General features: G+C 48.5%; 1 protein-coding gene across 8 annotated transcripts in view; it reads left to right on the forward strand.

Annotated features, from left to right (window-relative positions):
- The window catches only part of CRACR2A (calcium release activated channel regulator 2A), a 134,784-nt gene that overhangs the window by 74,177 nt on the left and 36,166 nt on the right, over positions 1-24,441 (forward strand). For all 8 annotated transcript variants that reach the window (XR_004384719.1, XR_004384717.1, XR_004384718.1 and 5 more), the window contains 6 exons: positions 6,269-6,359; positions 10,029-10,124; positions 12,081-12,268; positions 17,321-17,392; positions 19,946-19,991; positions 21,906-22,012. Coding sequence is in view for 5 of the 8 variants with exons in the window: in XM_032874841.1 (XP_032730732.1) it covers positions 6,269-6,359; positions 10,029-10,124; positions 12,081-12,268; positions 17,321-17,392; positions 19,946-19,991; positions 21,906-22,012 (600 nt within the window). In the remaining 3 variants the exon portion in view is untranslated. The remainder of the gene's footprint in view (positions 1-6,268; positions 6,360-10,028; positions 10,125-12,080; positions 12,269-17,320; positions 17,393-19,945; positions 19,992-21,905; positions 22,013-24,441) is intronic.

Consider the following 24,441-nt stretch of genomic DNA (forward strand, 5'->3'; position numbering starts at 1 on the left):
ATCAGCCCGAGCCAGGGAGGCACAGTGGGGTGGGTTGTACGGCACAGCATGTGGCTCCTTCCACCTGTTCATTCCCTCCATGCCACGTTAGCAGTGGACTTGGTGTTCTCAGGTGCTAAAATCCTGGTGTACAGAGCCCATCCCATTGGTCTAATTTTACCCAGCGTGTTACTTTGCAAAGGGCTTAACCACTAGTTAATGTGGATGGTTACATCACGGCTCTCTCTTCTTTCCTGATCTGCCTCAGGTTTTGTTCTAACCCAAGCCTTCTGTTCCTTATGTCTCCCCACTCGCACACATGTCTGCTGATGCCTGATTCCTCTTCGTTTGCTACTTGCCTCTTGGTTCAAATCAGAAGGAATCATAAAGCAGCAACTCTTAAAAGGGAGTCCACAAGCCCCTGGAGAATCAGAGAACTCATTTACTTAGAATTTATTACATGCCTCCTATCAGCTATCTATTGTACTCAATAAGTCCACATGCATTATCTTATTTAAACTTCACAACTTCACTCTGCAGTAGGCATTGGTATCTGATGTTCCAGAAATGTAAAACCTCAGGGTCACCGAGGACATGGGACTTGTCCAAGGCCACAAAACTTGTAAATGTCAGGATCAGGATTTGAACCAAAGCCTTTTTACTCTGGGTCTAAGGAATTCTGAGCCAACCATAGCTGTCAGCGAGTTAGAACCTAGACTGCACTGGAATATGCTAGAGGCACTATCCAGCCATTATACGCAAAGAGCGAGAAAGTGAGGATAAATGTCGGTGCTCACGACTGTTCCGCTGCCTCCTTCCTACATTTGTCTCTCTGCCTCACTGAGAGCTCACATCTCTTTCTCTCCCTCGTCTCTGTCCCTCCTCCCCCTGCATCTCCAAATAACTAGGCACAGATAGCAAGCAAGCGAATAATGAAATAAATACTGCCCTGGGTTGTGGGGGAGTGTTTTAAGAGTGGCTAACAGAAATAGGTTGAATATTTATGCCCACATGGTACAAGAGAGTTCTATTACAGACTGCTGTCTTTGTTTTATTCGGTATTTTTACCAGTGGCAGGAACAAAGGGAGATAAGGAAGAATATTTTGTAGTCATAAAAAAATACTTTTTTAAATGTATGTATGTATGTAAAGTAAAGTATGTGAAGTATGTAAAGTATGTATGTATGTAAAGAAGATACAACAGAAATAAACTTTTAGGCATCAAATAGCAGCAAAATAGGTAAGGCAAAAAACTTTGAGGAAAACAAAGAAAATTTGGTAAAAAAAAAACCAAGACTTAAGAAGATTTTAGCAAACTTCTCTAGGATTTGACACATTAGTCAGGCAAAAAGTGCGTAAAATATTTAGGACTACCAGGCAGCAAGGTGAATTTAAGATAAATGCGGAGCTGTGTGCCCTGCACTAGAATACACATTCTTCTCATGGAAGTTATGCAAAATGTGATAATGTTTTTGATTGCACAGGAAAGGTCATAGATTCCAAGAAGTACATACCCAACCAGTATATATATATATATATTTTTTACTAATAGAATAATCTAGAAACCAGTAGTTTTTATACAAAAAAAAAAAAAAAAAAAAAAACTTTTAGGGGCACCTGGATGGCTCAGTCGGTTAAGTGTCTACCTTCGGTTCAGATCATAATCTCAGGTCCTGGGATGCAGCCCCGCATCAGGCTCCTTGCTCAGTGGGGAGCCCACTTCCTCTCTCTCTCTCTCTCTCTCTCCCCCTCTGTCCCACCTTCCACTCGTGCTCTCTTTCTCTCTCTCTCTCTCTAATATATAAAGAAAATCTTCAAAAGATAAAGATAAAAATACTCCTCTAAACAACTCTCAGATGAATTAAATCATCAAAACCAACAAACTAAGACAATATATTATTTACCTTCTATTATGATTGAACATCTAAAACGCCAATAAAGCTTGGACGGTCATTGAGGACACTGGATGACCAGTTGGGATCCATTAAGATAATGTCACGCTGGAAAGACGGACTGACTCTAACAGAATTGCATCTGAGATCTTGCTCTGGTGTCCAAAAAGCCAATGACAGAAGCACAAGGCGGAAGAGATATGATTCAGTAGCACCATCTTTAAAAGAAAAACAATCACACAGACAAAAGATTTAGAGGTTTTACTTGACAAATGGGTTCGGCATTCATCAAGTGTGATGCGGCTGCCAAGAAAAGTTAATGTGATTTTAGGCTGCGTGAATAGATAGGCAGTGTGTAGAGCAAGACGGGCCTAGTCTAGCTCTAAGCTGTGCTAATCAGATTTCATACACTGGGCATTCGGTTGGGGGCTCCATGGCTCAAGGATGCTAAATCAGGGCACATTCAGAGAAAAGTAAAGAGGAATGTGAAGGGAGGTACCAAAACAAAACAAACAAAACAAAGCAAAGCAAAACAAAACAAAAAAAAACAAAAAAAAACAAAAAACAAAAACAAAAAAATCCATGCGAGCTATGGTTGGAGAAAAAAAAGAGGCATGGCATAAACCCAAGGCAAGTCCTTGAAGTCTTAGAGCTGTTTTCAAATATATAAAGGGTTTTTATGCAGAAGAGGGACAGAGCCTTAGAGAGATATATTTCTGTGAGCTAGAACACTCCAAAGATGAAAGAGCTGTTTAGAGATCCAGCTAAGTTTCCTCTCACTAGAGGTGTTCTAATCTAGTTTGGGTAAATACCCGGCAGGGACATTGTGGCAAGGGGTTTAACCCCGGGGAAAACAGGTGGTTGGATCAGACAGACCTTTCCACCCTGAAATTCTTCAATTCCTCTGGAATCTGGTGTTCCCCCAGTAAAGCCTTAAATTGATTTTGTACAGATTTTCTGCATTCACCTTTTGAGCATAGACCCTGTGGATGACTAAGTATCCGAGTGTCCTAACCTCGTTGAGACAGCATCAGCCCAGACGAGACCTTTTTTTCAGGATTTCAAAAGGAAACGTTCAATTAAAGACATTTGGTGTTCTAAGACTTCAGAGAAGGGGTCAGCGAGGGTGCGCATAGGTGGGGAAATCCTCACAGAGAAGACAAAAAAGTGTATGTGTGCATTGGGCAACGCAAGTGGTTTTTGAAATTGTGGTAACAGAGACGTATGTACTAAGTCATTGTAACAGGTTGATTCTCTCCTTTGGTGAAGGAATACGATGTGCCTGCCGGTGCGCCACATGCCGCACACACAGACCTTTTTAGAGTGTCTCTCACGATTACCCTTCCCGTGGCCACTGCAGAGCTCCCCGCAGACACAGGCTTCCGGCTCTGCAGCTCCCGCTCACACGCAGCCTGCGTCTCTAACAGATGCATGTGACAGGAGCTTTCATTGACGGAACTGTCCGTTCTTCATTTTCCTGATCACCTCGCACCTTTTCCAAGCCCAGCAGCACTTTTATCCTTGAAACCGAGACCTTCCTCCCCTTGGGGAACGATGGCTCTTGCCCTCCACTGACCCTGACTGTAATGATGATATCCACAATCCTTTACATTTATTTAGGGCCTTGCGATTCCAAATGCTTTTCATTCCCACTCTCTTGTTTGTTCATCATGCTGGTGCTGGGACGGGGGTGGGGGAGCTCGTGGCAGGTGCTACTCTGGGATGTAAGGAGGTCTGAGCACTCAAGGTCACACTGAGGATATGAGTGATTCCGGGTTCAGACCCCAGTCTTTTAGAGCCTGAGCTAGTCGAGTGGTGTGAGTGGTGTGAACAGCACCACGATGCCCTCCACTCCCGCCCCATTCCTGGGGCTCATGTGTCTGACTCAGGCTGGTCATGAGCTGATCGGTCCTAGGGGACTCATGCTCTGAAGACCTTCAGGCCTGGCCAAGTCCCCTAGGATACCAGCTTTATTCAAAAGCATTTCCAGAGGTTTTATGCCATGGATAAGTCTGGTTAGACTGGACTCTGGCTCATTGATGCCCACCTGGAACCCCAGGGCTTCTTTGCAATGGACCCAACCTTTGTTAATGAGGGCTAGAAGGAGGCACCATTCGGAAGCTATGTCTGCCCTCCCCTGATTTGTCTTTTTAGTCGTCTGCAAAATTACTTACTTTATGATAAGCAAGCTGACATGCGAGCCTGAAAAAGAGTTTAATGTAATCAAATAAAACTTAGAGCAAAGTCAATATAACGCATTTAATGATGGTATAGAATTGATGCCCTGTATGGTTATTAAGCATAAATGGTAAACAACTATAAGCTGTTTATCCATATAATGGATGACTATAATTGGTATTGCTTTATCAGAGCAAATTAATTTTTAAGTTTCTCTCATCTCACTTTATTAGTCCTTCAGTATTTATGTAGTTGGAATCACGGTCTAAAGTTGTCCTTGATACTGCTTGCCATCTAGCACCGGGATTTCTTTGAGCATAAGAAGGTAATTCCAGGGACCAAGAAAAGACTTTCTTTCTGAAAGTCCGCTCAGGCAGTGTTCCCGTCTGCCCTTGAGGTGTCCCTATTCAACAGCAGGTAGCTTTGCTCCTTATTGCTCCCCAAGATTTTCTTGTATTTGTTATGAGCTGGCTAATAACAATAGTAACAATCCAAAGCATCTGTCATTTAGCAAGAAGAGATTTCTTACTCCTAGCCAACCAGACATTTCCTACACCCAGGAGCCAGGGCTCCAGCTCGGGGAAGTGTCCCTTCGATGAGTGCATCCTGAGGCCATTGTCACACTCACTCCAAGGGTTTCTGGCTTTGGGGGAGGGGGGTCCAACCAAGAAAGGGAACTTAGAGGCTTCTGCTTCTATATGAGTGACCTCAGCCTTGAAGACTCACACCAGTTCCTTGTCTGGGTCAGTTTTGTGGTTCTTATAGAACTGGAAGGATGCCAATCAAAATGGCTCCTTAGTCATGCTCTGTCTGCGCATGAGACGTGGGTAGCAAGTGAGAAAGGAACATCCTTGGGTAGCGGGAAAGACCTGGCCTGGATCAGAGTCCTGCGTGGACATTGGGAAGGAGGGGCTTTGAATGATGAAGGGCGTAGAGGAATAGATGCGCTGCTGTCCTTGATGTTTTGTTCAGAAATCTCTCGAGTACCTCTCAGAACTGAAAACCAGAGCCCGATCCTTCGTTATTAAAATCTCCTTCCTTGAATAAAGGGAATTTGAGTTTAGAATGGCAAGTTCCGACTTTTATAGTATATGTATGTTCAAATCAGACCTTGATAGCCAAGATGTCAGCCTGCTCTTGGATTCCCCTTAACAGGTGAGAGAGAGGCCCAGGGTGCACTGAGCCAGAGATTTCACTGGCAGGCAGAGAAGTGGGGTCGCAGTGCAGTCCCCTGGGAATAGGGATGCTTTGGCCAGATAATTTCCATCTCAGTTTAAATGCTCAGCCTTCCTCTTTGAATTTGGATGTGTGTGTGTGTGTGTGTGTGTGGCATTTAACATGGTGGGGGGCATTTAAGGAGGACCTATTTGGTGAGAGGAGGAGGAGCAACACCAGGGATGACCTATAACCTTTGTTCCCATAGCCACATTTGTCTTGGTCTTTGTATAGGAGCAGAGTCTCTGGGTATTTACTTTCTGTCCTATGGGGCTTTTCGGCGTAGGGAGAAGATGCTGGCAGGGGGGATGAGGACATCTCATTATCACCGCCACCTTGAATCAGCCCGCCTCTTCTCATGCTGTCTGCCTGGGGCCCTGGACCTGAGATGGCATGAGCACTGTGCAGATGTGGCTCCCCTTCCTTTGGAGGGGGCGTGGTGTCAGTGGTTGTCAGTATCATGGAATCCTTTGGCATCTGAGAAATGTGCATCCCACAAGCACACGGTTTCGGGAGAGCCCTCTGACAGTGCCGTTCAGAGAGTGCTGATGTAGCCAAGTAGAAAGAAAGCATCCAAACCGGGAAGGAGAGCATCCAAGAACCCAAACAGGAAAGAAGCCCACACAATACAACTTTATGGGCTCACTACAGATGTAAGGACTAGCGGACAATAGGGAAGTCCATCTACAGAGGTTGGGGATCCTTGTTGAAATAAAGTGAGGTTAAGGAAAACGGAGCCAGAGAAACCTCACTGAGGAGTGTGAGGGTCATCTAGAAATGATGGCCTCCTCACCTGGGAGGAGAAGAAGGTCCCGCGAGGCCTTTGTGGTCCACTAATCCTGAGGAACTGATCCCACAGCTTTGGGGGACAGGACCTACGTAGTCGCCCTCCACCACCCCAGGCTCCTGACGGGGTCCTGGTGCCCAAGCTCCAGGACTCACACTGCGGGATAAAGGAAATTGGGTGTAGACCTCATCAGACTCTCCTTCTGCCACCTCTGCAGGAAAATTGCTGCTTATGATGAAGAAATCCAGCATCTCTATGAGGAGATGGAACAGCAAATCAAGCATGAGAAGGAGCAGTTTCTCCTAAAAGTAAGAGTGCACACCGGGGCTCGGCTCTGAGGGCCTGGTGGAAAGCTCGCCTGTTCTGCCCTCCTCCCCCAGTTCAAGACTGTAGGGTCCCCCCCACCCACGGCACCGTGGGTTCCCTGTTTCTCTGCTTTATTTAGATTTTCCAAGGCATCTGTCCCCCTCAAATGTGGCATTTAAATTCCATCTTTATTTTTGTTGATTGGGGTCTGTCTCCTCCTACTGACATCAAAGCTCCCTAAGAGCAGGAATCTTTATTTCACTTGCTGAAGTATCCTCAGCACCGCAGCCGTGCTTGAAGCACAGTAGGTCCTCAGCAAACTCGTGCTGAATCACTGAATGAATGAACAAGGGACAAAGGAACGAACACATCAATGAACAAAAAGGTGAGGGTACAGGTGTTGCCCGTCACAGCAGCTTGAAGACCGGGTCTGACGCTGGCTGGTCCCCAGAGCCATGGGACAGGCCCACCGGATGAGGTCCGTTGCACTCCGTGCCTGGCAACTCCCCTCAGGGGGCCATCATTAGAGTCTACGCTTCCCGTTCTTTCCCTTAGACACCTAGAAAATGTCATACCCAAGACAAGTCAAATCCCACCCTTCTCGGACACTGTGGGAGAACATTTAGAAACTTCTATGCCTTGTTCCTAGTCTGGCACTTAGCCTCCTAGCAAGCCCTGCTGTTTGCCTTGGGGGGTCAGAACTGGTGAAATCCACCCCTTTTCCAAACTAAGCAGGGGCCTTTGGGGAACATATTTATAAAACAAAGCTGTAGGAAGCTCTCTCCTCTATTTTTGGATTATCCACTTGGGTTCTCGGCAGAAAAGTCTTTAATCTTGAAGGGTAGCCTCCTGCCTTCGTTCAGGCTGTTATTACAATCCCATAAGCAGGGGCTCAGAAACAACATTTATTTCTCCGGAGGCCAGAAGTCCCAACTCACGGGGCTGGCATGGTGGCCAGACTCTCATGAGAGCCCATTTCCTGGGTTTGGCTGTGGCCTTCTCCCTGTGGCCTCACAGTGTGGAGGGGCAGGCAAGTGCCTGGGGGTCACTTTTATAAGGGCACTAATCCCACTCATGAGGGCTCTGCCCTCAGGATCCACTCACCTGCCCTCAGGTCCCACTCACCTCCCGAAGGTCTCACCTCCTTGGGGATTAAGTTTCAATAAGTGACTTCCGGGGATACAACATAGAGACCATGTCACCCTGTGCCTCTCAGAACCAAACCTGGGCCGTTATCGCAACACCATCCCTCCTCCTTAATGCAAGTTGGTTTGAATTTTTAATTTTACACTGGTTGGATTATCCACACCAAGGTTCTATTTCTCACAGAAGCCATTCACATTGAGGTGGAGTTGGAATGCTTTCCAGAAAAAGCCAGTCGTATTCTCCGACTAGATCCCTCTGAAGGCTTGTCAGCATTTCCAGACTCTCCCCTCCCTCTTTTTGGGGGCTTTTTTTTTTTAATTTTTTTTAAAAAGATTTTTATTTATTTATTTGACAGAGAGATTACAAGTAGGCAGAGAGGCAGGCAGAGAGAGAGGGGAAGCAGGATCCCCGCTGAGCGGAGAGCCGGATGCGGGGCGATCCCAGGACCCTGAGATCATGACCTGAGCCGAAGGCAGAGGCTTAACCCACTGAGCCACTCAGGCGTCCCCTTTTGGGGGGCTTTAAAATATTTGGCCTGTCCCCTAACCTTCAGCATTGTTGGGTGAGTATAAGAAAGATAGTACCCAGGCACTTGTCACCCAGTGGACCCTACGATAGTTTTCTGAGAACAGCAGACTTTTTCCTCCCTGCAGTGGGAAAGCCACTCTCTTGACCCCACATGATCTACTTCTAGGTCATGACTACAGGTCAAAGGTCCTAGCTAAGGAAAGAAGCATGCTTTCCAGAAGCGGACGGTGGGCCAAAGCATGGGAACTGGGAATGGGAGGAGGTAGGAGGAGAAACTTCAAGGACACATTTGTATCATGTAAGGTGATGTCACCACGCTGCTGTACCCCCACCCACCCTCTGCTCCCTCCTTCTCCTGCTTAGTACCCCTTGCCTTTCAGACTCAGTGCTTAGATGTACACTTTGTACGGGAACGTGGGAACTGTGAAGATGTGTTTGGCTTGGCAGACACCGGCTTTTGCCTGGTCCCAGGGGGAGGACAGTGGTGTTACAGTTTAGGACCGCATGGGAAGGGCTGACCCTTCCGGACAGGGCTTGGAGCCTGGCGCTACACAGAGCAGTTTGACCGTGAGGGAAATGTGTAATCGCTTGCACGCTCTGGCTCCGGAGTAAGAGACTCCGTCCAGGCTCCACCGGCCCCCTGTGGGGATGGCAGCATTTGTACTGGAATTCGGGAGCTGCCCCCCTGGCCCCACTCGTTCCAGCCCGGTTCACAGGGTGCCCACTCCGGGAGCACTGCCCCAAACTGAATGAAGCAGGATTCCTGGTGGAAGAGTTGAGAGCAGGCGCTGCCTGGTTCGATCCTGCTCCTTCCGTCGCTTGTGGTTGACAGGGGACCATCACAGGCTCTCCTGGAGCTCTTTACCTGTCTGAGGAGCCGGGTGGCACCTACAGAGGATGAGCCCAGCCAACTCCTGAGTTTTTGAACCCAGGTGTCCACTGGCCTGTCCCCTGGGAGTGGTTGCATGCCCTCCACTCCCCTAGGGGCGCCATCGTGCCCAACCTCGTAGTACCCTTAGCGAGCAGCATCCCACTATGTCCTCCTGGGCCGGCAGCCCCCCAGGGGCTCCAGTACTGAGTCATATGGACCTTATAATGGTTTCTTCTCTTCCTGTGCATTTTGCACCTCCTTTCTGCCTTCAGGAGAGTGGAGAGCTTCAGGGGGCCTGCAAGTGTTTGTTTCCACCATGTGAGCAAAGAAATAAGGACAGCTGGGTAAGGCCAGGGCTGGAATTCCAGTGTCCTGGCGCCCAGCCAAGGGCCTTTGCACCAGACCAGGCTCCATGAGAGTGTCAGCCATCCCAACAACCCACATGGCTCTCTCTTTGCCCACCCCAAGCCCCTTCACACTGCGTCGTCAGCTTCCGGAGCAGGGAAGCCCAGTCATAGGGCAGGAGGGGAGGGGCTGTCGAGCACTGGGACAGCGACTTCCTGAAGAGCAGGGCTGGGGCTCCTCCATCACGGTGGGAAACTGCGAGGACCTAGACCCTCGGGGGAAGAAGCGATGCCCTGTGTTTCCCCAGCAATGGCAGTTTAAGGGATCGAAAGATATTACCCAACATGGAACAGAATATCCATTTTGGAAGGATATTCTGCCCCTGTCCCCATTTACAGAGGGGGATGTGGGGGTCTGGGATTCAAACTCAGGCCCCTGTTCTGTTCTCCGAGTTTAGGACTCCACCTCTAATGGACACTGCCTCTCTCTGGAGGGGGGCTGAGGGAAGGGGAGGCGTGGCACACAGTCCCCGGTCATGGACACACTCGGTGGGACCTGGTGTCATGGATGACGGAGCACTTGCGGTTTCTCTGTCTTGCTGGGCCTCACTGCCTGGCCAGTCAGGGCCCCGCAGCCCAGGAATGTGGTGGGAAGGGCCCCAAAGGCCGAAAGGATGGGTGGGCCCTGCTGTTGAGCAAATATGAGGTCGGGGGGAGGGGAGGGAGAAATCTCCATCCCACGTGCATTTGGACCTCACATGTCCTTCTTTCTGGCCTGGCAGGACACAGAGCGGTTTCAGGCCCACAGTCAGGAGCTCGAGCAGAAACTGTTGTCAAAGGAGCAGGAGCTGGAGCAGCTCATCCAGAAGCAGAAACGGGTATGCCTCTGTGGCCTCCTCGGAGCACGGACTCCCCACCCCCTCCTCTGCTGGCCCTTGCCCACTTGCCCTTCCGCTACGCTCGCTGCTTCTCGCTGGAGGCCTGGGGCTGGTTGGTTTGTTGGTCCGTTTTTAATCTGAGAAGAACTATTGAGCTGCGCAAAAGATAGCATTTGAAATCACAGGTGATGCCAGGATAAAGCCTTCACCTCTCCCGGGCCAGGTGTTCAGTTTGGGAAAGTTGCCAAGAATTCTCCCTCGAGGCATCTGAAGACATCGTCCTATAATTATGCCCGGGAGCCACCAGAATGCCAACGTGTTCATTCATTGCCTGCTTCCTGTGTCAGGAAAGAGGGGGATGCTGAGATACAAGGGACACAGTCGCCGCTGTTTTGGGGAAGGCTGCAGACAGGGAGGTCTTCCTGCCTTCCTTCCTCCCATGGCCACGGATACCTCCAGTAGGAAGAGGCTCTTCAAAGATCCATTTGTTCATACCTTGTCTTCCTCTGTGCCCCGAAAATGTCCGTCAGATTTTTTTTGTGGCTGCTCCCATCACCCCCCCAGGATGGAGGCAGACACCAGATGGGCCTATGATGCACCTGACCCCCCAGGAGGTAGTCTGGGTGGTGCACTGTATAGGGCTGGCTAGTGACCCCGGGAAGATTGATTCCCCAGGCAAACTTCACGCTCTCAACCTCCTCCCCAAAGCAAGGGCCCATTGGGGAGAGACGCCAGGGTGCCACTTGGCCTCCCGTTTTATTTTGCCTGGCACTGGAAGGAATCCAGCCCTGGACAGACCCAGACATATTGCTCTTGCTTGAATAGAGAGGGCTATTTTTAGCGACACATTAAAATATGCTTGAAGCTGCCCCACGCTAAAGCTAGACACTGTCCCTCTCCTGCTGCTACCCAGCCTATGGATTTTGATTTCTTCCTTCTGCAAGCAAGATCATTTCCACTTGGGGAATGGCCGGCTGCCTTCCCCTTCTCCTGCTGCAGCCCTACCTTCTCCTGCCCCTACTCCTCATCGCTATTATGCATTACGTTCTTACCAATTAGACTTCTCCCTCAAATGAATGATTGCCACTCGATTTAATTACTGCATGCTTGCCTGATTACACAGGCCTCTTGAGAATCACACAAAATTCCTTGTTGCTGCCTCCTCCTCCCCTTCCTGGCCACATTCATTAAACTAAATTTATTATGATATATTTGCTTTGGTTTGATTCCTCCTCTGGTGAGAGGGTTGGAAGCTCTGCAAAGCAGAACCACCAGCCAAGAAAAACTGCACTTACACAAATGCAGAGGTTTTTTTTAGCTGCGTTAGGGACAGGAAACAAGGTATGTGTTTGGTTTGACCTGTTTTAGCTGTTTCCTAAGAATTTCCAGGGTTTCTGGCCACCCTACAAAGTTTCTCTAAACTAAAGGAATTGGCCTTATTTAGCTGAGAGACGAAAAAGGGACAAATGGACTTACTGTCAGCATTCAGAACTGGGAAGGATGGTTTTATGGAAAATGCCACTTAGCTGCCTTCCATGTTCATCAGGGCTGAGGGAGACAATTGGCTGAAAGGACACGAGAGATCGAGGTTGGATCTCAAGACCACAGATGAGAGGATCACAGCTAGCATTATCGTCACTGGGATGCGGGACGCAGATGGAGTGTTGACCCTCCTTTCCTAGCAGTCTTTTTGAATGGTGCCGCTCCCTCTGGACTGTTCAGGAGCCCCGTGGAGGCAGGGGAGAGATGAGAAGTGCTCTGAAAGCTCCCGCTGCCTCCAGAAGTGCATCCGTGTGATTTAAGGAGCAGGACAAAACCCCTTGAGGCTGTGGGGCCATGAGGGCTGGCCATGATGGCTCCCACCCATAGGCGGAGAAAGTGAGGGGAGGCGGGGGCAGGCCAGACTGGATGGTGGCTGCTTACCTTTCCCTTCTGCTCCCACACTTTCTGTTCCAGCTGGAAGGCCAGTGTGCCATGCTCCAAAATGATGAGCATGAAACCAAGGCTGAGAATACCAAGCTGAAAGTCACAAACCAGGAGCTGGCCCGGGAGCTGGAACGGACGTCCCAGGAGCTGCAGGATGCCCAGCAGCAGCTGGAAAGCCTCCAACAAGAGGCCTCCCAGCTCCACCAGGAGAAGGAAATGTGAGTCCAGCCTTCGCAGGCTCCTGTCACTGCTGACCGGCTCTACCTGCTTGCTTTGAGCTTGCCGTCTCCTCTCTTGGAGACCCTGTCGCCTTGCCTCCCCCATGAGGCCCAGGGGGGTCCTTGCCCCCTGAACACCTCTGCTGGGATGCTGAGGCCGTTAAGCAGATTGTGGCCAGCATAATCTAGGATGCATAGGACATCTACAACCCTGTTCTTGGAAAATTTATTATGTGATGAGAGAGACGTGTTATCCAGCCAACAAATATAAGATGGTCCTCGGGAAAAGGTTGCATGAGCAGACAGAGCACAAGTGACTGTCATCGTGTATTTTATTTCTTTTAAAGACTTATTTATTTATTTATTTGGGAGACAGAGAGAGAGAGAGCACATGAGAGTAGAGCAAGGGGCAGAGAGAGGGGGAGGGAGAGAAGCCCCCTCCCCGCTGAGCATGGAGCCTGACGAGGGGCTCTATCTCATGACCCTGAGATCATGACCTGAGCCGAAACCAAGAGTCCGATGCTTAACTGACTGAGCTACACAGGCGCCCCTTTCTATTTTATTTTATTTTATTTTATTTTTTAAATGTTTAAAGATTTATTTGAGAGCAGAGAGAGAGGTGACTGTCATAGTTGAGAGACGGGAAGAGCCAGGACAAGAGTGAAGCAAGTAGGCATCTTAGGTCAGCATACAATCTGTGGGAGTGTAGACAGTTCCCAGGAATCCTCAGTCCAGGCTGCCCACTCTCTCCTCCATGTGGGCCCAGTGTGTGGGAGCCCCACGTCTCTCGGGGTCCCGTTCGCCACTAAGCTGCACTGGGCGTGGCCTATTGGACAGAGACAGGTGCGAGGAAGGACCCGGGGCTGGGTCCGCATGCTAAGCCTGAGCAGTTGCTGGAGGACCAGTTATCTATCTCGTCTTGGGAGCACTGGCTTCTGAGAACAAATGCACTCCTTGGCGTGCCCAAGGATGGGGGCTTCCCCCTTGTTTATTTGTTCACGCATTTACCCGTACATCCGTTTACTTAGTCACTTGTCAAACGTTTATTGAAAACTTCTCTGCCCTGGTTACTGTTTTGTGCATTCTGTGTATCGCCCCCATGTCAATAATTAGACATAATTGCCTATGAACCTGATAGCATCCTGCCGTGGCAGGAACTGTGAGTATCCACCGCAAGGATGAGGAAGCCAAGGGTCCAGGGTCTTAAGGAACTGGCACACGAGGCTCAGTGCTAGATGCATCTGGCTGCCTCCCCACAGCGCATGATGAGTCAGCCAGAAAACACTTGATTCGGGAGTAGGACGGGCCATCGCTCACGCATTACTCGCTCAGGCTCCCATTGGTTCCCTTCATTCATTCTGCAGAAGGGCACGTGTGCCTGGCCCTGTGCCAGGTATTACTGAGGCTCTGATTTCAGAGGGCAGTATTGCTTAGCAGTGCTGAGTTGTAGAAACGTTCACCTTCTCCTTGTTAAGTGAAAGCCCTCCCTCCCTCTGACACTGGCAACATTTGGGCCCATGGGCCCAAATCCCAATGTTCTGCTGTGCTGCCTGGGACTGATTGCCTGGGGCGAGAAGGAGGAAATGTGTTTGCATGTGGAGTTTTACCCAAATAAGATTTCTCTAGTTTAAAAAAAAAAAAAAATGTATTTGCGAGTAGCTGACTTAAAACCCTTCACTCCAATTCTTGGATGACCTGTGGCAGGACAGTGTATTTCATTGCAAACGAGCAAAATCAGTTCCTCCTCATTGAGAGCAGGCCAACAAGGCGCAGGCATTTAACTTTACAAACAGAATTAAGGATTCAGCCTCTTAAAAATTCAATCAAGTTCTAAAACAACAAACATCTGAAGGCACAAGCATTAGAACAGCAAATGGAAATAAGCAGCCAGTGCTAGGGTATCAAATCACAGCATGAGGATTAAAATCTTTCTGAAGTCTTATCTTAATTAACCAAGCCAGAGACACAATCTCTGGAGGTTGGGAATTGAAAAGGAGGGTTAGATGGGAGAGACACATGATTTCAGAACCTCCGTGGCTTGTTTTCAAAAAGCGCTCAATGCTGCAGTCAGAGAGCATGCCCAGAGCCCCGGAGTGTCCCATCTAGGGTGGTCAGGAGACAAGGGCAGTGAGAGCCTTTAGCCTCTAGCCCACCTGTTCATTTTATGAACGAAGAAACCGAGGCTCCGTGAGGCATAAAGCCACATGGTTAGTACCAGAAAACAGGGACCAAGCCTAGTCGTCCCGACAGCAGGCGCTTCCCCCACCTCCAACATCTTACTGCCTGATGTTGTACCAGAGCAGCCAGGAAGGGCGGGGATGGAATTGGGAGATAAAAAGACTTAGTCATTTATCAGCTAGTATTCTGAATGGGCCAAATTAATTTTTCTCTTCTCTGAAGATGCTCTAGGAAGGAGAACTTGATTTTAAAATAAGATAAAGAAGGAACAATCCAGCCGAGAGATAATATAAAGATGAAGGTCGGCTGAAAAGCAGTTACCTCTCTATTTTGTTAATGAATTTCTGTTTGGGGTAGGTAGTTTATAACAAGGCACAGAATTCAAAAGGCACAAAAGGATATACACCCCAAAAGAGGCCTGCGTGCCCCCTGCCCCACCCATGACTCCAGGCCAGCGATCACCCAGAGGCCAGCAGTCCCTGGTTTCCTTCCAGAATGTTCTATGCATACACAAGCATGCGTGCGTGCGTGCGCGCACACACAGACACACACACACACACACACACTTTTCATTTACAAAGTGGTAGTACACTGTTCTTCATTAGCCTGAATTTTCACTTGACAATGTATTTTGGAGACATTCCCTATCTCATCCCTCTCCAGAAAACAAAGCCAACGGCAAGCAATTCTCTAAAGAGACCATAAACCTCTCGCCAGTCACTCCTATGAAAAATGCCAAGTTCTTTCCCTCTCAGTCCACGGATTGCCTAGTATAAACCTTTGTGACATCTAGTTAAAAGACTTTGAAGGTCATTTGGTCATATTTCCAAGTGTCATTTGGTTTTTCAGGAATGCCCTTCTTTTTGTGAACACAGAAAAAGCCCGAGTATTTGTGGGTATCTAAATAGATGTCTGTTTCCCAGACAAACAGGTAGACATATGTTCACGTCGATATGTAGCATACGTGCGTATGTACGTGCGTGTTTGTGTGGCTTCAGTGGCCAACAGGCGCTATGTAAACAGGGCGGAGACCGGACTGCCTTGTTTTTTAGGAATTGGCTCCTAAATCAAACACCCTGTGAGACCACAGACTTCAGATTCCCAAGAAGTGATTGTCCTTAGCAGGATGAAGCTGTCTGCTCCTGGTGTCATCTGAGCTCAGCGTTGGGACAGAGGAGCCACAAAGCTGTCTTGGCTCCCGGGGCTGAGCAGCCGCACACAGGCAGCTACGCTCACGTACTGCTCATCACAGCAGAATCCTAGACAGGGACTTGGGGATCTGGTTTGGGTAATGGAAAATACATTGTTTTCCCTCAAGTTGAAATTAAATATAATTGGTAATAAAATGTTAGGAATTTGCAGCTCTGCAGGAGCAAGAGAAGTTTTGTTGCTTAATTAGGATTGTCTGAGGTGAACTTAGGATTTGATTCAGTCTGTTTTTGTTGTGAATTGACTTTATAATTATTCCATAAGGGGGGGGGAAAAACACTGATACCTTTTAAGGAATCTGATTATGGTGAGTTTGGCCCAAGTCTGGATGGATCGAACAAGCAGGTGCTATTTTCACCAGCTCAGTAATGACACTGAGGGTTGGGGCTGGGGTTGGGGGGGCGGGGCACACGATGACGTGGTAACTGTCCTTCCCAGCCTCGGTGTGAGCACAATCCCGGGAGCCCAGACAGCCTGTGGAAATGCACACATTTCTGAGGCTGGAAGATGCTTCCTACACTAGAAGTGGTTTGGAAATCTGGAACTATGGACCTTTTGCAGTAAGCTTAGGAGTGATTTAAACATTTCTAAACTGGTGCAGAACATAGAGGAAGGATGAAGGCAAAGTTGTGAAGTTCAGCAAGGCTTATTTTCTGATGTCACCCCTTTCTGCTTTCTTTTTTTCCTTTCTTCCCTGGGTGGCGTTGAATACCTCCTGACTCACCCCTTCCTCCCTCTCTTCCTTGCTTCATCCCTGCCTTCCTTCTTCCCTCCCCAACTCTTCTTTTGTTTCTTGCTGCTTTTTGTTGACTGTGCCTTCAGGCAGAGCCCTGGGTTGCATAGAAAAATGCTAACACACTGGACCAAACCTGAGGGGACCAAACCTGCCTCACTGTCTGAGTCACTCTCCAGATGCCCCACCTACCTTTCAGCTTCTCCCTCCCCTTCCTCAAAACTCCTGATATGACTGACACCTTCACACTGAGATATAAGCATCTGATTGTAATTGTTACATTTAATCTCTGCTTGCTGGCTAGAGATAAGAAATCCAAAGTTAAAGAAATGAATGGCCAACAGTGGAAATTCCAGAGATCTAGGGAACAGACAGGAGACTTCCAGGTGAAAATAGGGAAGGAGGAATGATTCTTCTGGAGCTCCTGGAAACGAACACAACCAGCATTAGCGAAGAAAATACAAATTCTTCTCTTACCCTCCAAGATGGGGCTGGAGAAGAATATTTGTTCTAATTCCTGAATTCTGGGCTGTGCAGGACCACCTGGAGCCTGGGCAGGGCGCCCTGTTCATGGGTTTGGGAGTAGGAGGTCCTAGTCTAGATTAGAACCCTGGCTCAGTCATGGATTGTCCGTGTGACAAGAGGAGAATTACTGACGCTCTGACGGTGTGTGTCTCTGAAATGGGGATAATTTCACCTTCCGAATAGGACGTCCGTACTGATGAAGTGAGATCACGGCTGGAACCATGTGCATGCGGCAGGTGCTGTCCGGGGGCTGAGGGGAGACAGATTCCTCTAAACCCCCCGGTCCCCAGGGTGGGGCACTGCCTGCTGGGTTCCAGTGGGAGGGTCCTGGGCATCCAACTTCGGCACAGCCCCTCCCACCGTGGCAGAATGGAAGCTCAGAAATGCCGTGTTTGCCTCTTCCTCAGGGAAGTATACCGCGTGACGGAGAGTCTGCAGCGCGAGAAGTCAGGGCTCCTGAAGCAGCTGGATTTCCTGAGGTGCGTGAGCCCCGTGTGTGCTCCGAGAGCACATCCCAGGTGCCTTGGGTGGGAAGGGCCAACCTGAGAGTCTTCCCTGCCTCCACTCTGGACAGTCAGAGCCGCCGAGAGAATGCCCTCGTTCCCCTGATCCCCAGTGTATCTTGTTTGGTCCATCCACACACACACACGCTCGCATCCCTCTCGTCTGGACCCGGGCAGGTAGGCTCTGCCTCGTTTTCGTGGCATTCCTCACAGCACCTTGTGCGGTGCTTGGTCCGGTAGGAGGGGAACTGAATTTCTTGAGCTGCTGCCCTGTGGCAGATTTGGTACCCTTTCATCTTCAACGAAACTAAGGAAAGGAGGGCAGTGGCTGATAGAGAAATTAACAGAGGAGGAAATTGATAGCAGAGAAATGAAGCCATTTACCAAAAGAGCCAGAGCTACGCACAGCGGAAGCCAGAACTGAGATGGGTATCTGGCTGGTTCTCTAGACTCTGCCGTATTCTCGCAATGTCTGTCGAATGAGTAGATAAATCACGGATAGAGCACAAACAGAGCAAAGGACTTGAGAGTTTCCTCGGCTTGTTAGGACTCACTGTAAATTCGAAGCTCATTGTTCTGGGATGTGCCAAAACCAAACCCAAAACAAACCCTGTGTGTGGAAAGGTGGGATTTTCACTTTTGTCTGTGAGGTTTCCAAGTTCCTGTACCTTCTGTCTTCCCAGCACCACGTGGGAGCGGTGATGAGGCGTGAGGTGATTTTTCAGAGTGCACGGAGTGGTCTTGAATCAGGGACACCCTGGCTTGTTCTGTTTGTTTATTTATTTATTAGAGAGCAAGTAGGGGGAGGGGCAGGGGAAGAGAGAGAATTCCAAGCAGACTCTGCACTGAGCACAGAGCCTGACATGGGGCTGCATCTCAGGACCCTGAGATCGTGACCTGAGCCAAAATCAAAGGTCAGATGCTTACCCGACTGCTGCACCCAGGCATGCCAGTTTCTACTTTGTTTTATTGGAAAGCCAGGTGAGGTTACCATGTCTGGCATCTGTGATGCCACCAAATGAGAAAGTGCTCGGAACTCAATGGGCTGTGGCCAAGTTCTAATCCATCTGAGAGCAGGTCTTGATTCTTAGGGAGGCTTTAGTGGGAAGAAGAGAACAAGATGTACAAGGACAAGTTTTTGAGACTTTTTCCCCTTTTTTCTATTGTACTCAGAAGAAAAGGACAGATTCAAGCGAGCAAGCAGGGGAGAATAATAAGGCAGCTCTGTACACACGGTTCTTTTTGACAGTGACCAGCATTGGTGCAGAATCACATGCCTGAAGCCTTTCCGTGCTGTCGCATGCTTTACAAGCTTAGATTCTGCAGCTGGTGGCAGCCCAGATGTGGCAGTTTTCCTCCATAGTGATATCACCAGGTAGTGACAGAGCAGTGGGGAAACAGAGTCAATAGCGAGATAATGCCAGGGAAAGGCATAGTGGGAATGTGGAGCTGGAGATTGGGGGGAGCAAGGGGGTGGACTCAGGACAATGGGGGGGATGTGACGGGGTGAGGAAGGGATGAGTGGAAACAACTTCAGGACACTCAGGAACACATGCTTGGGACCCAGCATCTAGACTGTAGGGCTCCTTATAAAACTTGAGTGAGATCAGGATACTCTACTGCCACTCCCCATCCCCCCATGGCTTCATATTTCTTTTGGAGTAAAATCCCAAGTTCCTACAATGGTCCACAAGACCACAAATGGTCAGGGCTGTACTTCCCCCCCCGCCCCAACTTTCTCTGCCCTCATGTCCTAATGGCTCTCCTCTGAGCATTCTGATGCCCTCACTTCTGTTCCTCACACACGTCCAGTAGAGCCTGACTCCAGGCTTTGCCCTTGCTGTCTCCTCTGCCTGTAACACTCTTCCCTCAAATATCATCACAGGTCCCCTCTCTTGCCGGTCTCTGCTCAGATGTCCCCTCTGTGACCGCCATACAGAGCTACCACTGCGCCCTCTGACACTCTTTTTTCCGGGTCTTTGCTTTATCTTTCTCAATAGCAATGCCCCCGGCACTAAAATAAGATGCCCTGGGGATAGGAAGTCCTTCTTGTATTCATCGTTCGTAACCTTGATAGCTAGAGCCGTGCTCCGCTTGGAGTGGGTGCTCAGGAAACTTTTGTTGAATGACTGCATGATTGCATGAAATGAAAGTTTCAGAGAGAGGGCGTCCCCGATAGCAAACTCAGAGAGAGGGCGTTCAGAGAGAGGTTCAGAGAGAGGGCGCCCCCAATAGCAAGCTCACAGGTGCACCTAAACTTCTGGTTGCCCTCTGGGGGAGGCTTTCCCTAGTGGTAGCATCCTGAAGGGCTATGGGTGTCACAAGGTCATCCTGTCTCTCCCCCTGCCTCCAGCTGAGGGACACACAAACTACCCTTTGTCACTGTCCCTAAGGAAAGAGATTCCACACGTTCCCTGTGCCTTCCATGTCAAGTTCTTCTCCGCACCCTCCTCCCTGGCAAACTGACGGCTATTGGATCTACCAACCCCAAACACCATGTCTAAAGAGAATCCCCTTTTCCATTTGCAGGGAAAGAAACAAACATCTTCAGGATGAACGGGACATACATTTTCAGGTAACTGCCCTGTGCTCCTTTTCCTGACAGGATTTGGGTCCCCTGGCACCCAGAGCCCGTGCTGGGACTGGCCCAGGAATGCCTTGATGTCTGGCTCCTCCCTTCTTGGGGAGCAGACGATGGCATGGATTTTTTTTTTTTTTTGAGAATAATAAAAACTCAGGGTCGCCTTCTGAGTAGCAGTGTGTGAATTTTCCATGAAATAATGCACTTTCCTCTTGGTGTATAGAGACTAAAATATTTGGGAAGGTCGCAGATCACTTGGACATGGACACGGTAGATGTTATTGAGGAGATGGCAGAGTCAAAATACCACAATCCCTTTTAACTAAAATGCTCACACGTTTTTGTTTTTTTTTTTTCTTCATTAACATTTGTAATCTCTTGATGAAAAATTTTGCATTTTTATACCATCATAGAACAAATTAAAAATGTACATTTCGCTATTAACAGAGTTGATTCTAAGTACACATCTTTACTCTATGGGGACCCCTGTTCCTCCGTGCCTGAATGCTGCACTTACATACTCTCCCAGAGAGCAGAGAATCCTCTGCTGACTTAGAGGTCTTCACTTGGAGCCACACTAAACAAAATCCAGGCTGCCATATTCTATTCATTTTCCCCTTTAGACAGGAGCCTCTGGATGCTCGAAGGGATGGGGAGAGGGGATAGGATTCACCAATGCGATTTCCTAATCATCAGGATCTAGTACCTTGTGAGTTTCTCCTGTGTCCTGGGGCAAGTGCTTAGCCTCCCCAAACATGCCCCCTGCTCTCACACAAGGAAAGGGAATTCCTATCCTCTTTTTTCTATATTATAGGGACTTTTGAGAAAAACTCTAGGAAAGCGGAGGGTCATAGGCTCTGAGCCCTGGGCTGGACAGTGGCCTGAATGTGGTCAGCATAAGGCAGCTGTTTTACAACTACAAATCCCTGGGGGCGGGGGGGGGCTCGTTCTACCCCCATTTCTTTCCTGTCCCTGACTGGCAGCAGACTTCTCTACCGCCCACCTCCATGTACTGTCAGAGCAAGGCTTCAGCCTACACATGTTTGTTTGATGATGATAATGGTTATAATTGTTTCAGAAGTAACACTGAATTTATTTGAAAACGTCCAACCAAAGGTCACCCTAATCCTTTAACCTCACTTCCCTTCACCTGCCAAACTCATTTGGCTTTGAAAAGGAAATGGAATTAAGAACCCTAGTGGGGAATAGAAGAAAGAGGGATAAAATCATGTGCATGCTGAATAATAATTAAAGATTAATTTGGAATCATTATAGCCGTGCCTTCAGGGGCCCCGGGAGCACGGCAGCCCCTCCTTCTCTCATTAAGAATCATTGGGAATTGTGGGGAAGGCTGGTTAACCAGAGATTCTGCCTGTGATCTAACTCCCCCTCATGTCCCGGAAGACATCTGCTGGGGAGTGCTGTGAGCTGGGTTGTAAGCCCCCACCTGCCGCAGGGCACCGGGCTAATCCATCCTCTGAGCTGGTCCCTTTCTCATTTCTGGGGCTTTGGAAATAAAGAGAAGTGGGAGCCACACAAATTAGTGGGATTTAAAGATGCACCGTCTTTTCTGCCCCTAAATACTTTACAATGCATTCTACGTAATCTCTTCCTGTCATATTGCAAATTATCAGTGCTGCTATGAAGGGCCACAAGGTGGACCCCAGGCTCTAAACTGCGCATTGATTTGTTCTATTGGATTATTGGGTGGGAGATGTTGGGATCCTGATGAGAAACAATAGCAAAAGGAAAGAGTAAGACAATGCTAACAGGGAGACCAAAACATTGCTTCTTACTTCAGAATTTGGTTTTGAGCCTGAACTTTGAGGTGGGAAAGTGGAGCCCTCTCTGCTCAAACATTGGGAGAGATCAGCAGGCACGGGTCTGAGGGCATTTTGTGTTTCTACAGAAAGATAAGGCAGCCAAGGCAAACACAGCTGCTTCCAAGGCGAACTGGAAACAGAGATCTGGCTCTGTGATAGGCAAATACATGGATGGCAGAGGGATTCTTAGGAGGTAAGTCACCCCCGATTTCTTCATTCATCATGTGTTCCTCGGTCTTGCTCTCACTGGGAGCTGGCTCTGAGCCCAGCAGCTCTCAGGAAGTGGCCCAAGCTGGGGAAGCCCAGAGTCAGTTGCACTCATTCCCCTCGAGTCTCAGAGGGCACGTTCCTTCTTATTCTGACATCCAGGTGGGAGGAGAACTATGCAGGGCAGGCCCCTGGGACAGGACATCATCTTCTCCTGTGTGTCTACAGATAGGAACCGAGGAGGTGCCGTGGATCAGCAGAGGAGAGAGACAGGCAGGACGAACATGGTCGGAGGGAGGTTGGGGGAGCGTGGAGCTGGAGCGTGGCTGCAAGAGACTCTGCTGGGCAGAACGGATGCACCTGGTTATTCAGGAACATGACTGGGCTCTGAAGCATAATTGAAGTGTGGGAAAGCCCCTCACCCCTGCAAACTGAACTCCTTTCCAAACAGGAATGGGACCTGTGCTTGGCAGATTCCCCTCAAGGCTTCGCATTTAATTGTCTCAAAGATGACAATTTTTGTTGCGATTAGACAGCACAGTAATCGAGTTTGAATCCCCAGAGGGGTGGCTCATTGCCCCTAAAAGAGACAAGCCAGTCCTCTACTGTCCCTTCTTTTTTGGCATGTGTTCCGTCCACATAGACGGCCACAGAAAGGTAAAGGCAACCAGACCCCCAAATATCAAAGCCAGGGAGAAAGTGAATGAATTTGCTCATCCAGGAGACCCTGAGGACAGCAGGCATGAAATACACAATATAGGGAAGGAAGGAAAGTGACCCTGGAGATGTCAGTGGGCTCATTGGTCAAGTCTTTGGATGCAATCATCTTGAATTCTTCCTCTAAATAGCTCAACAGAGGGGGGCCTGGGTGGCTCAGTTGGTTGAACATCCAACTCTTGATTTCAGTTTAGGTCATGTTCTTGGGGTCCTGAGATCGAGCCCTGTGTCGGGTTCCACACTCCGCTTATCCCTCTTACTCTGTTCTTCCCACTGCTTTCTCTCGCTCTCAAATAAATAAATAAATAAAATCTTAAAAATAAAATCTATCTTTAAAAAAATTGTATCCTCAACAGAAGGATACAATTTGGGATCCAGTTTTCTGCAGTAATGGTTGGCCTGTTGGTTGCTCAGCACAGAATATATTCATTCAACAAACATTCACTGATTGCTTAATCTGTACCAGACATTCTTTTGAATTCTGTGAAGTCTCCAAAAGTAAATTAAACATGAGTTCTGCCATCAACATCCATTATTGAGTGCTTATTATGTGCAAGATATTATGCTACATGCTAGGTATACAGTGGTGAGCAAAAGAGACCCTAGGTTTTGTAGAGCTTCCGGTGGAGGAAAGGAAACAGACAAGAAGCAGGTAGGTTACAAATTGTGCACCCTGAATTCCAGAACAGACTTTGGCAGAGGCCACTGCTCTCTGCTGCTCATATGTAGCACTTGGTGGCAAAACCAAAAATAAATGTTGTTGTGCTGATCTAAGAGTTATAGGGGATGTCAATTGTGTTTGAGAATTTCCCAAATCCAAAGCTTTTTCCAAGAAATGCTTCATTTTAGGGCTGCTTCAGTGGTCGTTTCTTTTTTCTGGTTGCAAGGTCTTTCGAGAAACATGCTGTGTGTGTATATGCACGCTTGTCTGCTTGGGCATGCACATGTGCACTCGTGTGTGTAAGCAGAGTGGAAGTGGTTGGAATACTAATTGTGTCTGCAGGGGATAAGCAGTCCGTAGGCTTGTTAGACTGTAGAAGAAATGTGTTAGGAAGAAGACAGTCAGCTTCTATTAAAAACTATGATTTTTATAAATAAGTGGGAAGGTCCCTGAATTGCTACAGAATTCTTTATTTTGTATCAAGGGACCCAAATTCAGTCACCATTTTTGTGAGCACTCTATCTTAATTTATCTTTCAGAGTTGCACTTAACTTCAGAACAATGATACATGCAGTTTTTTTCTTTTCCCTTCCTATTACTGGTCCTTAGGAAGAGTAAATAGTATAAGCCAGGGGCCAAAATGAGGGGAGCCTCCCTGTTCTACATATTCTGCGACCTTCGCCTCCCTTCTGTCTCCTTTGGCCCTGTCACCTCCTCACCTGATTTGCTTTCTGTTCTCCTTTCTAATCCTTGCATGTGTGTGTGCCTGCATGTTTCCGTTGGGAACTCGAGTTCCGTTTAAAACCTTTCTCAGCTTTAATTGTCTCCAGAGACCTGAACTCCTGTGCCAGGAAGGGTCTACAAGGCTTTTGCCCTGAAAACCTTCTGAAAATACAGCCTGAGCATTGACTCACATCTGGTTGCCCAGTTCCCTCCACCTCCTTCTGCTTTACCTCGTTCTTAATGGTCAGATGCTTCTGGAAGCAAATATGCACATCGGCCTCTGAGGCCACTTACTCCTGACACTGACCCTGCGT

Source organism: Lontra canadensis, unplaced genomic scaffold, assembly GCF_010015895.1.
Source record: "Lontra canadensis isolate GAN:19392208 unplaced genomic scaffold, GSC_riverotter_1.0 scaffold53, whole genome shotgun sequence".
In the NCBI taxonomy this organism is placed as follows: Eukaryota; Metazoa; Chordata; class Mammalia; order Carnivora; family Mustelidae; genus Lontra; species Lontra canadensis.